The following is a 14554-nucleotide window of genomic DNA, read 5'->3' on the forward strand; positions in this document are numbered from 1 at the left end:
CTTTATATTTTGAATGAACTTTCTACACTCCTCTTTTTTTTTTTTTTCCACCTTCCTTCACGGATATATATCGAGTATGCAATATTTGTATAATCACTCTGCACTGTGTTGTCACATTCATATACATTGTGGGTTACAGTGTTTTTGTGAATTTTTATTTGTAAACTAAATTCAAAATTAATGGTACATAACATTTATGCAAGCGCACATTTTTGGTATATAAGTTGTTTACACTTCACCGATATTTGAGGTAATTTGTTGCAGCTGCAGCCCCACTCAGTTTTTTGCTCTTTAGCGCAGGTTTTTCTGTTTTTTGTTTTAATCAAATACCATCAACAGAAACCTCCATTTGTGGGGGAAAAAAAAAGGATGCAAATTTTGCTTGGGTACAGCATTGCATGACCGCGCAATTACCAAATTGTAAAAAGTGCTCTGGTCATTAAGGGGCCAATTCTTCCAGGGCTGAAGTGGTTAAACATGAACTATATTGACAGCAGATTAGTCAATTCCTGAACCAAGATATTTTTTTGTAACGACACAAGGGCACTTCAAGTCTTGACCTAATGATCATTTTCAAAGCATAGAGTCAAAATGGGAAAATAATGGCTTACATAAAAAAAAATTTAAAAAAAGAGAAAAGAAAAAAGAAACATGGTTACAACATTGGCAAAGAACAACAGAAAAAAGTAATATTAATTACCAATCAGAAAGCTTATTGTTGTCCTCTTTCGCTAGTCTGTACCTTAAAGTAAAATTTCAGCCTAACACTATGTTTGAAAAATAGGATTTTTAAAACAGTTTACCTGTAAAATCCTTTTCTTTGAAGTACATCACGGGACACAGAGCCATAGTAGTTACTATGTGGGTTATAGGCCACCTTCAGTTGATGGACACTGGCACGCCCTAAGACAAAAAGTGCACTCCCTATATAACCCCTCCCACTACTGGGAGTATCTCAGTTTTGTAGCAAAGCAATACACGTGTATACCAAAGAAGGGAGGGACCTCTGTGTCCCCTGATGTACTTCAAAGAAAAGGATTTTACAGGTAACCTGTTTTAAAAATCCTTTTTTCTTATCGTACATCACGGAACACAGAGCCATAGTAGTTACTATGTGGGATGTCCCATAGCAATGCCAACTGAAGGGAGGGAGACACAACAAAAGCAGGGCAATAAGAGACTAGAGGACTTATACTGCTGCCTGCAGTACACTGCGCCCAAAGGCGATATATTCCTCATGACCTTTTACATCTATTTGATAGAATCTGGTAAATGTATAGACTGAAGACCAAGTTGCGGCCTTGCAGATTTGAGCCATGGAGGCTTGGTGATGCACTGCTCAGGAAGCACCAACAGCCCTAGAGGAGTGCGTTTTGATTTGAGAGGGTGGAATCCAGCTCTTTAAACCATAAGCTTGAACGATTACTTGTCAAATCTATTTAGAATAGTAGATTTCGATGCTGCCTGTCCTCTTTTAGGACCTTCATGCAACACGAACAAAAATATCCATTTTCCGAATCTGAGCAATCGCCTTTAAGTAGATATTGACTGCTCTCACCACATCAAAAAAATGTAGTGATTTTTCTTCCAAAGAAAAGGGTTCTGGAAAAAAGACGGTAGAACAATATCCTGGTTTAGAAAAAAACCTGATACTACCTTTGGTAAAAAGTTAGGATGAGGACGCAATACTACCTTATCCTTGTGAACAATAAAAATATGGCTCTTTACAAGAAAGAGCAGCCAATACTGATACCCTTCTTGCAGCAGATATGGTTACCAGAAAAAATAGTTTCCTTGTCAAAAAATGGACCAAGGGAATATGTCGTATTGGCCCAAAAAAGGTTGTTCTGTAATGCCGACAAAACTAAATTCAAGTCCCAAGGGCTCAGAGGTTACTTAACCGGAGATTAAGCTGTGTTACCCCATGAATAAATTTATACCAAAGAATGTGAAGCAAGTGGTCGTTGACATAATACCGATAAGGCTGAGACCTGTCCTTAGAAAGCACTCAAGGCCAGCTTCATTTCTCACCCCATCTGTAGAAAAGTCAAGGACTCTACCTAGACTTATTTCCTGGGGTGCAGCTCCTGGTTTCACACCAGGAGACATAGGTTTCCCAGACTCCATAATATATAACCATGGAGGCCGGCTCTGCATTAACCAAGGTAGAAAACTACCGCTTCTTCAGAGTGTGGGCCTCAATAGCCAAACCGTTAAATTTTCCCAGGTAACTGAAGGAAGGATTTTCCCTTTGCAGATTTTTGGATGTTAACCATAAACTGAGACTCCGGCGCACCCAGCCTACAGCACCTGGTAATTCCAGGTGGTCTTTCATCCGGGTACTAACCAGGCCCGACCCTGCTTAGCCCCCAAGATCAGATAAGATTGAGCGCTATCAGGGTGATGTGGCCATAGGCTTTGGAGTCAGACACATTGGGAATGTAGAACTTGAACTTTTTGTTTCAAGCCAATAGGATACTGTTTTGCAGCAGTCTAGAATGAGACTGAACATAAGGAATGGCTTTGAATGAAGCCACCATCTTTCTCGACAACCTCACGCAAAGTTGAATAGGAGAAAATCATCTTGCTTCGACTACTTAAATCAGTTACTTTATGGCGCCGATCTTAGCCTGGGGTACGAATACCCTTTTCTGGGTGTACCTATGATCAGACCCAAGTATTTTCTTCATGTTTTAAAGTAGATTCCTCCTAGGTTGAGAATCTGACCTAGATATTCCAGGTAGTCGAATGTGGTGACCATACTTTGGTCTAAGCGGGCTACCGACCGGTCTGACAAGAACAGATCGACTAGGTAAACCATAATCATTAAACCTTGAGCCCTCAATCTGGCTAGAAAAGGAGCCAGAACCTTGTGCTTGAGGTCATGCCAAAAAAGAGAGATTATATTCAGGAATTGAATTTTAGACCTTTGAGATCCAGTATGTCCATTTGGATTTAGCCAAACTCCAACCTCTGTTCTTACATGGGGGCCACCATGAATGCTTTTTGCCAAAAGATGGTCCAATGCTAGAGAGAAAGATTTCTTTTTCTCTGGAACCTTAGGAACATTTGATCTGAGAAAACGAGGAGACGGAAACTCTTGGAACACCAGTTTGTACTTTGGAGTTATTGAGGAAGTCCCCCATTTGTCTTGACACTCCTTCTGCCAGATCCTGAGAGCTGCAGAAGAATTCTCCCTATTGAGCAAGCGGGGGCACCTCCTCATAAGGAGGCTACAGTATCTTGCAGGCTTCCTCCCCCAAGACCTCTTTTGTTCCTGCGGTCAACTCTGAGGTTTACCCTTTGAACCTGACGGCGGAAGCCGTCGTGACAGCCTGGAGGCTGATGCACCTAGCACAGAAGGAGCTTTGAAAAATACATTTAATCCTTCACTTAAATGGCAAAAGGGGTATCTTTCTTTTACTAGAACTTATTTTTATTTATTTATCCAAAATATCCCAGATAGCTGTTTTACCGCAAAAAAGGAAAACTAGCCAGGAGCTTCTTGCATGATGCTTAGCGAAGGGCGCAAGGCCTAAAGGATAGAGCTGTCATAGCAACTATTGCAAACATAAAGCTGCCTCCTGCACATGCTGAGCAGGATAACCTTAAACACCTGTTTAAACTGGTTTCTCAATGATTATCCAATTACTGTCAGCGCAGGCTGAGACACTCAACCTGCCAGAGGAAAGAAGTGTTTGAGTATTGTCTGCCAGACAAGTCAAACTTACTCACAACGAAAAATGGAAGAGAACCTGTCGCATCTTTGCCACAATGGGATGAGATTAAAGTCGCTAAATTTTTTTTTTTTTAAACCTACCATGGCGGAGGAAAAAAAAAAAAAAAAAAAGAGTAAAATGAACAGGGGCTGCAGTGTTGAAAACAGTTGCAAACATTTTATGGCCCCGATGCTCACTTTGACCAGCCATCCCCTCTCAGGGGAGGATGCCATTTGTAAAGTAGGATTTCCAGAGCTTGAGGGAGACCCCCTTTTAGCTCCTTTTTTGGGAGTGTTTCAACCTCCCCTTCTGAACATAGCCCGATGCACAAGCAGCGGTACTACCAGAAGAAATCGCATCCATTTGCTTGAGCAATAGTCAGCCACTGCCGCCGCTAGTAATGCTCAGCCTGATGCAATAGTAAATGTGTCAAAAAGAATGCTTGTGACACCAACCTCTTTCAAGCCCCTCCACCAGCTTACAGCAGTAAGAATGGTGCTTTAAAAAACACATACCCGCGCTGGACGTTGGAGGATGCCAACGCCGCGCTAAGCTGCACCCCCCCCCCCTCCTATCGCCCTCTCTCTTTATTTATTTATTTATTTATTTAAAAGTTTTCCCGCCACTGATCCTACAGGACCAACATGTGAGGGGAAAAAACATGGCGAGGAGAGAGCCTGGAAGCCGCCGAGTAGCGGCATGCTGATCGTTTTTTGTTTTTTTCCTCCCCCGACGCTCTTCCTCGTGAAGAGGGGGAGAATCAGCACAGGTGGGGGGGTGTCTGGAGAAGAGAAAACCCCCCCAGACTTACCGGAAGTCTGCTGCTGGCTGGAGAGAAAAAGAAGCCTGCTGCTCCGGACCCAGCGTGTTCTCTTGAGGAAGCATGAGAAGGTATGTGCTCCATACAGCCCCCAGTGGTGACACATAGGCATGACAACATTTACTAATTAAGGGAGACATTTCATAAGAAAATTAAAAAAAAATTTCTTAGAAAACTCCACTTACCTTTCCCGCCGCAGGGTTTTCTTGTGGTAAAAACCAACAGACCCAATCTTCACCCTTCACGGTGGGTTCCGTTAACAAACCTTCAGGAGCCGGGGATCCTCGGGGAAACCCCACAATCCTGGACCTGTAATAGCACCACCGCCAGTAAAACTTGATGGCCTTAATACCAAAAGTAGCGGATCCCGGGGTCCAGCTCTCTAAAAGAGAAGCGTTACAGGCAAAACCTTGTTTCTTCAGACACGAGGCCCGGGTACCATTCAATTCGGCCTAAAAAACAATTTGAATGGATCCGGCTGCATAGCTAGCCCCAGCAAGGATTGCTCCAGTGGAGATCAGCACAGCACATCTTCACTCGTGACCAACACCTTAGACACTGGTGAAAAAACTAAGGTACTCCCAGTAGTAGGAGGGGTTATATAGGGAGTGCACTTTTTGTCTTAGGGCGTGCCAGTGTCCATCACCTGAAGGTGACCTATAACCCACATACTACTATGGCTCTGTGTCCCTTGATGTACGATAAGAAATGTCCCCCATCTCTCAGCAAATGTTGGCGCTCCCTCCTCTCCCTTGCAGCCACCACTCACTGTCACGGTGGAGCCGGAGCTGAAGATCACGTGGCTGGACCAGTGCAGACTAAAAATAAGAAAGTATACACATCTTTTTTTTTACAGACAGTAGGCAGTATAGGTCGCCAGAGGGGGGAGGAGACATTTTTAAATACAAAGTGGTAGGCAGGAATTACACTTTAAAAAAAAAAAAAAAAAAACTATAAAAGGAAACATTACCTTAATTCGAGGATCCACTCCCAAGGTTTCAAGAGCTTCCGCTTGCTTAAGCAATATGAACTGGAAACCTTCGCATATATACCACTCCCATCCTCTTTCTACAAAGAAGAAGCATACAAAAATAATAATTATAAGAAAGAAAATATTCTAAAATAACAGACAGTTGACTATGTTGTGGTGTAAATCCAAGAAAAGGAAGTACAAAAGACATGTCATTGCTGACATGTTTACATGTCATTGCTGACATCCTAGAACAATAAATGCAACAAGTAAGGTCAGAGTGACGTTAGAACTCCTAGTCTCCATACTTATGCCATGCCAATGACTTAGGAAGCAATAAAGGTGCTGGATCAGTATGACAACCAGCTAACTAGCATTTTCAGGAGACTAGTGATTGCATCTTTTCTGTGCCCCCTTTATTATTATTATTATACGGGATTTATATAGCGCCAACAGTTTACGTAGCGCTTTACAACTTGAGTAGCGCTTTACAACTTTTATCACTGTAAGCTGTTCATTTACTTACTTCCAGCAGGTTAGTACATTATGCCACAAAGTATGTATCATCCCAAACTGGTTATAGGCTGCACACTCCCTAGATCTTAGCATCATAGGCATGAGGTGGCATTGCAGGGTTTATGTGTTCATGTAATGCTATGGAGTCAGCATAAACCGAAAGAAAAATTTTCAGCATTTAAGGACTGAACTTTGCATGGAAAACCTGCGCGTCCCTGTATGCAAAAACACAGCCCTCGCATAGGCGTACACTTGTGAATCTATGCCACAAAGCTGTTTTGAGGGCAAAAGGCAGGGCTGGCACTAGCAATAGGCAGGTCAGGCAGCTGCCTAGGGCGCCTGGGTGGTGGTGAGGGGGGGGGGGGGGCAAAATCTGGATCCCCAGCCACTCGCTGGGGATTCGGATTTTTAAAATACCTGTCTGTAAATCCAGTAGGCAAACGAAAACGTCCACCTTGCGCCCCAAAGAAGAGAGGGCGCAGCATGGAAGCTTTAGTTTACCTGCCGGTATCAGGATGCGAAGCCAAGGAAGGGATCCTGATGGCCGGTGAGCAGAGGAGAGGCGGTGCTTGCCATGCATGGCTCTCCTTGAGGGGGTGTTCCCTGTACTGTGGCCGGACACTGGGCTCCCTGCTCTGTGTGCTCTCCTCTGTCTCCATCCTGTCCTCAGGTAAGGGGGGGGGAGGTGTGTGTGTCTGTGCGGAGCACAATGCGCTGATAAGGGGGTACCACCAAGTCCTGTAGGGGCCCCCCGTCACTTAGGGGGGCCCACCCAGCAGCTTCAGGCTTCATGTAAGATCATGTGTCCCATACGGTCGGTGTATACATACTGTTCCCGTGTGTTCATGGCTCCCGGATGATAACATATTCTCTGGGCTGAGGCGGGCCCCATTAATATGACTGGAGGGCTGAGGTACTGTGTAGATCAAGGGGGATTTTTTTTTCCTTTTTCAGGCACCTGCGGATTTACATTATCCTGTGCCAGTCACATTTGATGACATAGAAGTCCCAGCTTTCTCAATTCCTGCCAGCCTGGGGAAGTGATTCCGCCTGCCCTGCACAATGCCCAATTCCTGCAGCAAGTAGGTGCTGAGGAAATTCGGCAGAAGAAAAGGACTGGCAGGCTGGGGACAGCTGGCTGGAACTGGAAGCGATCAGTGCAAGCAGAGGCAGCAGAGTCAATGTAATGTCCATCTAGCAGTGCACACAGAGGGATTGCAGCAGAAGTCACAAGGAATGGTACAGTCATTCAGCACACACACACACACACACACCTGACTTTGCCTATGTTCCAATAAACAGCAGGGAGCAGCCAAATGTGATCATCATCATCACGATAATCTCACAATACAGATGCTTTGAGCCACAGAACCTGTACTGTGTGAATATCATGATGATAATGATGATCATTGAAGGAAGGACAGTGAAATGCATCCTTAAGCCGGCCAAAGATAGTTCAAATCTTGCATGGTTCAGCAGGGATCACCTGAGATTTGCAACATCTATGGGCAGGCTGATTGTACCCTAGCCTGTCTATATACTACCCTAGCCTAGCCTGTCCGTATACCGGCGGACCACGGCTGGCATGAGGTGTATACATTGCATCCTATAGCGCTGCAAAGAAGCTGCTTGCAGGACTTTTTATGGCGCCCTTCCAGCACAGCTCCCCAGTGTGAAAGCACTCGGGTTTTCACACTGGGTTTGCAGCTGAGGCTTTTTTCAGGCGCCTTACAGGAGCTATTTTTAGCGCTAAAGCACCTGAAAAATGCCTCCAGTATGAAAGGGGTCTTAGGAAGCAGGATCTGAATTTGTTTTTGTTTTGTTTTTTGGGTTAACACTTTAATGTGAAATGCCTATGTTCATACTTCTTGTCTATTATTATCCTACAGGTGTAGGAACAGACATCTTGGACCTACATGTTCTTACCTAGCGCTTTCCCTTTCCGTAGTCCCCTGGACACAGACTGGATCTTTGCATTGACAACAAACAATTCTGATTCATCAACATCTTTGGTTTTCTGCAATTACAGAAAGAAGTGAAAAATAGAAGCAGTGATCTTGTGCATTAATATTACTTCTTCGGGCTGAACAATTATAAAAGCAAAGCTCCCTCTCTGTGTCCCATTCATTCATCTTTATTTCATTTTTTTAAATCAAGAGCAAATTTGCAGCAGATTTTTTTTTTTTTTTGTTTGTTTTTAAATCGGGTATTTTTTTTAGAACACATAATTCAATATTTACAACTTTTTATTGACCATAAAGCACATATTGAAAAATGAAAGCGATCCTTATCAGCAAAAACTTTAAAGGGATTGTAAAGTCTTGATTTCTTTTATTTTTTTAAATAACAACATGAGTAGTGGATTTGCACGGGGCAGACAGGATCCTCCTCTTCTCGGGTCCCTCTTCACCGCTCCTGGCCCCTCCCTCCTGTCAATTAACCCCACAGCAAACAGCTTGCTGTGGAGGCACCCGAGCCAAGCTGCAGCTCCGATTGGCTAACTGACTTTGATTGACAGCGGTGGGCTGCTGCTGTGTCTCAGCCAATCAGGAGGGCGAGTGGCTCGTGGACATCGCTGGATAGAGATAGGGCTCAGGTAAGTATTAGGGTGGCTGTTGCACACAGAAGGCTTTCTATTTTAATGGAAAAAAAAAAACAAAAAAAAAAAAAACACCTTCTGACTTTACAACCCCTTTAACAAGTAGAGAAGTGACTTGTGTGACTTGTCCTGCAACCTGGGACTGCAAAGTCACATAAGTCGTACCCCATGATTTCCAATAAGTACCGTTCATATCTGTGCGACGTCAAGTCGCAGGCGCTTCAAAGTAGTCCCTGCACTACTTTGGTCCGACTTTGATGCGCCTTGAGGTCCATAGACCTTAAGATTACACAGGCATTGCTTCAAGTTGCATCAAAGTTACATGACTTGCAGGTCGTACAAGTGTGAAAGGGGCCTTCAGGGGGAAAAAATAGGATTTTTATAACAGCTTACCTGTAAAAATCCTTTTCTTTTGAGGTACATCACCGGACACAGAGTCTCAGTAATCACTGATGGGTTATATAGGGTATCACTAGGTGATTGGACACTGGCACCCTAGACAGGAAGTTCAACCCCCTATATAACCCCTCCCCATACTGGGAGTACCTCAGTTTTGTATCAAAGCAATATAAGTGTATTAGAAGAGGGGAGGGACCTCGGTGTCCCGTGATGTACCTCAAAAGAAAAGGATTTTACAGGTAAGCTGTTATAAAAATCCTATTTTCTTACTCTTATATCACGGGGCACAGAGTCTCAGTAATCACTGATGGGATGTTCCAGAGCAATGCTATTTGAGGGGAGGGGAACAACAAGTAGGGCTAATCAGACCTGAGGACCTTGTACCGCTGCCTGCAGCACACTGCGCCCAAAGGCGATATCCTCATGCCTTCTCACAACCACCTGATAAAATCTGGTGAATGTATGGACTGAAGATCAGGTTGCGGCCTTACAGATTTGAGCCATAGAGGGCTGGTGATGCACTGCCCACGAAGCACTAATAGCCCTTTTGATGCTGCCTGTCCTCTATTAGCACCTTCTTGCAATACAAACAAAACAGCCATTTTGCGAAGCCGAGCAGTCGCTTCCAGATAGGCTTTGACTGCTCTCACCACATCCAAAGAATGTAGTGACCTTTCTTCCGTAGAACAGGGATCTGGAAAAAAGGAAGGCAGAACAATATCTTGGTTTAGATGAAAACCTGAAACCACCTTCGGTAGAAAGCTAGGATGGGGGCGCAATAACACTCTATCCTTGTGCATGATTAAATAGGGCTCTTTACAGGAAAGAGCTGCTAATTCTGATACTCTTCTAGCAGGAGAAATGGCTACCAGAAAAATTAACTTCCTTGTCAACAGGACCAAGGGAATTTGACATATCGGTTCAAAAGGCTGTTTCTGTAAAACTGACAGAACCAAATTCAAGTCCCAGAGGTTTAGGGGCGCCTTAACCAGAGGATAAAGGCGCATTACCCCCTGTATAAAGCTCTGGATCAAAGAATGCGAAGCAAGCGGACGTTGAAACAATACTGACAAGGCCAAGACCTGGCCCTTGATGGTACTCAAGGCCAGCTTCATTTCTAACCCCATTTGCAGAAAGTCAAAGATTCTACCTATGACATATTTTCTGGGATGCCAACCCCTGGATTCACACCAGGAGACATAAGCTTTCCAGACTCTATGATAAATCATTCTGGAAGCTGCTTTCCTTGCATTAATCAAGGTAGAAATCACAGGGCCTGAAAGCCCACGACTCTTCAGAACGTGGGTTTCAATAGCCAAACTGTCAAATTTAGGGTTTGTAAGGCAGGATGGAACACTGGACCTTGGGATAACAGGTCTGGACGTGACGGTAGGGTCCACGAGGAACCTACTGCCATTTTTACTATTTCCGCATACCAAGCTCTTCTGGGCCACCAGAAGTACTGACTTCTTTTCCTGCCTGATCCTGCGAAGAAGTTGTGGAAGTAGCAGAATAGGAGGGAATGCATAAATCAGTGAGAACTGATGCCACGGAGTCACCAACGCATCTGTCCCGCATGCAAGAGGATCCCTTTTTCTTGACACAAAATTGTCAATCTTGTTGTTGAACCTGGACACAAAGAGATCTACATCCAGAACCCCCCCATCTTTGGCATATGGCCAAGAAGGCGTCGGGTGAAGAGACCATTCCCCTGGGACTAACTGCCGGCGACTCAAGTAGTCCGCCTGCCAGTTCTCTACCCCCAGAATGAAGATTGCCGATATGCACGGCACATGCTTTTCTGCCCAGATTAAGATCTGGTTTACTTCTCCCTGAGCTGCACGACTCCTGGTGCCTCCTTGGTGATTGATATAAGCCACTGCTGTGGCATTGGTGGACTGGATACTGACAGGGCAACCCTGTAACCTGAGAGTCCAGGCCTTTAGGGCTAGATACGCCGCACAGATCTACAGAATGTTGATGGGTAAGGTCCTCGCGGTCTTGGACCATCTCCCTTGGATAGTCGACTGTTCCAGAACTGCTCCCCAACCCGAAAGACTGGCATCTGTTGTTACCACTGTCCAGGTAACTGGTAAAAAGGATTTTCCTTTTTGCAGATTTTCGGGTATCAACCACCAACTGAGGCTCTGACGCACTGTAGGAGACAGATGCATCGGAAAATCTAACGCCCGAACGTTCTTGTTCCAGGCAGACAGGATACTGTTTTGCAGCAGTCTCGAGTGAAACTGAGCATAGGGAACTGCTTCAAATGAAGCCACTATCTTCTCCAGCAGCCTCATACAAAGGCAACTAGAAGGACCCTTCTGTGCCCTGACTACCTGAATCAGTTCTTTTATGGCACTGATCTTTGTCTGGGATAAAAATACCCTCTTCTGGGCTGTATCTATGACCAGACCCAAATACTTCTTACTGGTTTTAAAAAAAGACTTCTCTAAGTTGAGGACCCAACCTAGGTATTCCAGGTAGTTGACTGTGGTGACCAAGTTTTGGTCCAAGCGGGCTACTGACCGGTCTATCAAGAGCAGGTCTTCTAGGTATGCTATTACCATTATACCTTGGGCCCTTAATCTGGCCAGAGGAGGGGCCAAGATTTTTGTAAACACCCGAGGTGCAGTAGCTAGCCCGAAAGGCAGAGCTACAAACTGAAAGTGGCGTTTTTCTACTTCGAATTGCAGGTACTTATGATGAGCAGGGAAAATAGGTACATGCAGGTACGCATCCTTGATATCTATTGATGCCAGAAGTTCTCCTTCTTGCAGGATGGAGACTACCGATCGGATCGATACCATGCGAAAGGACCATCCTTTTAGGAAATCAGTTTAGATCTTTGAAATCTAGAATGGGTCTGACATCTCCATTTGGCTTTGGTACCATGAAAAGGTTTGAATAAACCCCAATCCCTGCTCTTGCGTGGGAACTACCACGATAACTTTTTGCGAAACATAGGCGCTCCAAAGCTAGAAAGAGAGACTTCTTTTTCTCTGGGTCTCTGGGAACATTTGATCTGAGGAAACGAGGAGAGGGGAATTCTCGGAACTCTAGTTTGTAACCTAGAGTTACTGTGGAGACCACCCAGCTGTCCTGAAAATCCTCCTGCCAGAGACTTGAGAACTGTAGCAGTCTTCCCCCCACTCAAACGAGCGGGGACGCCCCTTCATAAAGAGGCTTTAGCGTTTTGTCTTGTAGGACTTCCTCCCCCAGGACTTCTTTTGTCCCTGGGGTTGACTCTGAGATTTAGTTCTTGAGCCTGACGGAGGAGGCCATCACGACTGCCTGGAGGCTGATGCTCCTGGCACTGGGGACAGAACACATTTAAAAGAGGGACGGTAACTCCTTTTCTTAACTGGCAAGAGGGTGCTTTTCCCACTAGAGATCTTTTGGATATAATTGTCCAAATCCTCTCCGAACAGCCTAGCACCACGAAAGGGAAATCCAGCCAGAAGCTTCTTACATGGTGATTCGGCTGACCAATTTTTCAACCATAAGATTCTACGCATATGCACCAACCCAAGCGTAAGGCGAGAGGTCTGGAGGATAGAATCTCTGATTGCATCAACTGCAAAACACAAAGCCGCTGGTAAGTTGGCCAACCCCCAGGCTTGCTGTTCAGGTAAAACTTTGAGGACCTGTTTAACATGGTCTCTCAAGTATTGACAAACTCCGATTGCTGCCACTGCAGGTTGAGCTACTTAACCTGCCAAGGAGAAAACATTTTTTAACAGGAATTCCAATTTCTTATCAGTTGGATCCCTAAGCATCTGAGCGTTGTCAACAGGACAAGTCAGACTTTTATTAACGGAGGATATGGCGGCGTCAATTGCCGGTATACCCCACCTCTTTGTAAATTTTTCCTCTATAGGATAGAGTGTTGAAAACTTTTTAGGAGGGAAAAAATGTTTATCTGGGTAATCACTCTCAGAATAAATAAGCTTTTCCAGTAAACTATGAACAGGAAGGGCATGAGTAGCTTGAGGAGGCTTCAGTGAACCCAAACAAGAGGAAGGTTCTTCAACTGACTCAGATACGGGTAACTTAAATGTGGAGCGGACCAATCCAGCAAGAATTTGCCCCAGCAACTTCTCCTCCTGAGATGCTGAAGAGGGCCCTTCTCCACTTGATTCCTCAGAAGAGGAGTCCTCAGTTTCATCCCGATCCTCTGAGGGGGATTCCTCTCCTTTTTCCCCAGAGTTCCTCTGCTTGAGGGTCCTGGGTGGCAGAGGAGGACCTAGTGCGTTTTCTTCCACCGAGTGAAGACGCGATTAAGGCCACTAGTCTTTCCTCTAATCCATTTATGGTTGAGGAAAAAACCTCCTGAGTAATGTATACAGGGGCTGAAGTGCCAGAAGCAGTTGCAGTCCCTGACCCCGACGGCTCACCCTGGCCAGTTTCCCCAGGTCCTTCAGAAGGGGAAGGTGCTGCAGAGGGGGGTCCTCAGAGCCTGAGGGAGATCCCTTAGAGCCCCAATTTTCGGGGTATTTGTACCTCTTCTGCCCATAGTGCCAAGCAACAAAGGCAGAGGTACTACCAGGATGCACTGACTGTTGAGCAATGTAGTTCAGCAACTGCCGCTGCTACCAAGTCTCAGTCTGGTGCCTAAGTAAATGTTGCCTGGGAATGCCTGTGTCTCCCACCTCACATGCGCCCGTCTGCTCTGTGTCCCTCCACAAGCCGTGTGCACCTGAAAAAGAGTGCACTTTATAGCTTGTGTGTAGCCTGCAATGTGGGCGTCTAACCACGCCGATGTCCCATTAACGCTCCGCCCCCCCCCTCCGCCTCTCGTCTTTTCAAAAAAAGACCGCTTTCCCGTGCGAACAGAGGCTCTGATCCTCGGAACCAGCATGGAGGGGAGGCTGGGGCGGAGGGGAGAGGAGGGCCGGTGGATGGGAAGCTGCTGTAAATGGCGGGCGTTGCAGTATAATACTGCTTCCCTGTGCCTTAACCAAAGCTGTGGGGCCAGAATCCCTGCAGGAGAACCCCCCCCCCTTCCCACATCCTACCTGGAGCATGGCTTGGAGGAGCGTACAGCATGGACACAGAGCTGACAGATCAGGCATGAAAAGGTATGTGCTCTTGACAGCCCCCGGGGGCGACTTCAGGCAGAGCATACATTTACTTAAAGGAGAAACCTACTAGAATTAGAAAAATTCTTAAGCAGTCTCCCTTACCTTATCCAGCTGCAGGGTTCTGAGTGACAGATCCAATCTTCACCTCTCACGGTGGGCTCCGTTTAGAAAAAAACCTTCAGAGACTGGGGCCCCCTCTGTATAGGGGGATCTGCAGTTCTGGGCCTGTAAAGCACCCTGCCAGGAATATGGCTGAAAAAAACAAATACTGGATCCCGGGGTCCGGCTCTCTAAAAAGAAAAGCGTTACAGGTAAAACCTTGTTTCTTCGAACACGAGGCCCGGGTACCATCCAATTCGACCTGGAAAAGACACCTTGAATGGATCCGGTTGCATGGTTTGCCCCAGTGCAGAATATTCCAGTAGAGCTCAGCACAGCATATCTTTA

General features: G+C 45.5%; 1 protein-coding gene and 1 pseudogene across 2 annotated transcripts in view; both read right to left on the reverse strand.

Moving 5' to 3' along the window:
• Positions 1–14554, reverse strand: part of TAF1B (TATA-box binding protein associated factor, RNA polymerase I subunit B) — a 290995-nt gene that overhangs the window by 242600 nt on the left and 33841 nt on the right. For both annotated transcript variants that reach the window (XR_012243755.1, XM_073625402.1), the window contains exons 3-4: positions 7952–8042; positions 5510–5607 (exon numbers count right to left, since the gene is read on the reverse strand). Coding sequence is in view for 1 of the 2 variants with exons in the window: in XM_073625402.1 (XP_073481503.1) it covers positions 5510–5607; positions 7952–8042 (189 nt within the window). In the remaining variant the exon portion in view is untranslated. The remainder of the gene's footprint in view (positions 1–5509; positions 5608–7951; positions 8043–14554) is intronic.
• On the reverse strand, positions 2299–2417 carry LOC141141713 (5S ribosomal RNA; annotated as a pseudogene).

This window comes from Aquarana catesbeiana, linkage group LG04, assembly GCF_042186555.1.
Source record: "Aquarana catesbeiana isolate 2022-GZ linkage group LG04, ASM4218655v1, whole genome shotgun sequence".
Classification (NCBI taxonomy): domain Eukaryota; kingdom Metazoa; phylum Chordata; class Amphibia; order Anura; family Ranidae; genus Aquarana; species Aquarana catesbeiana.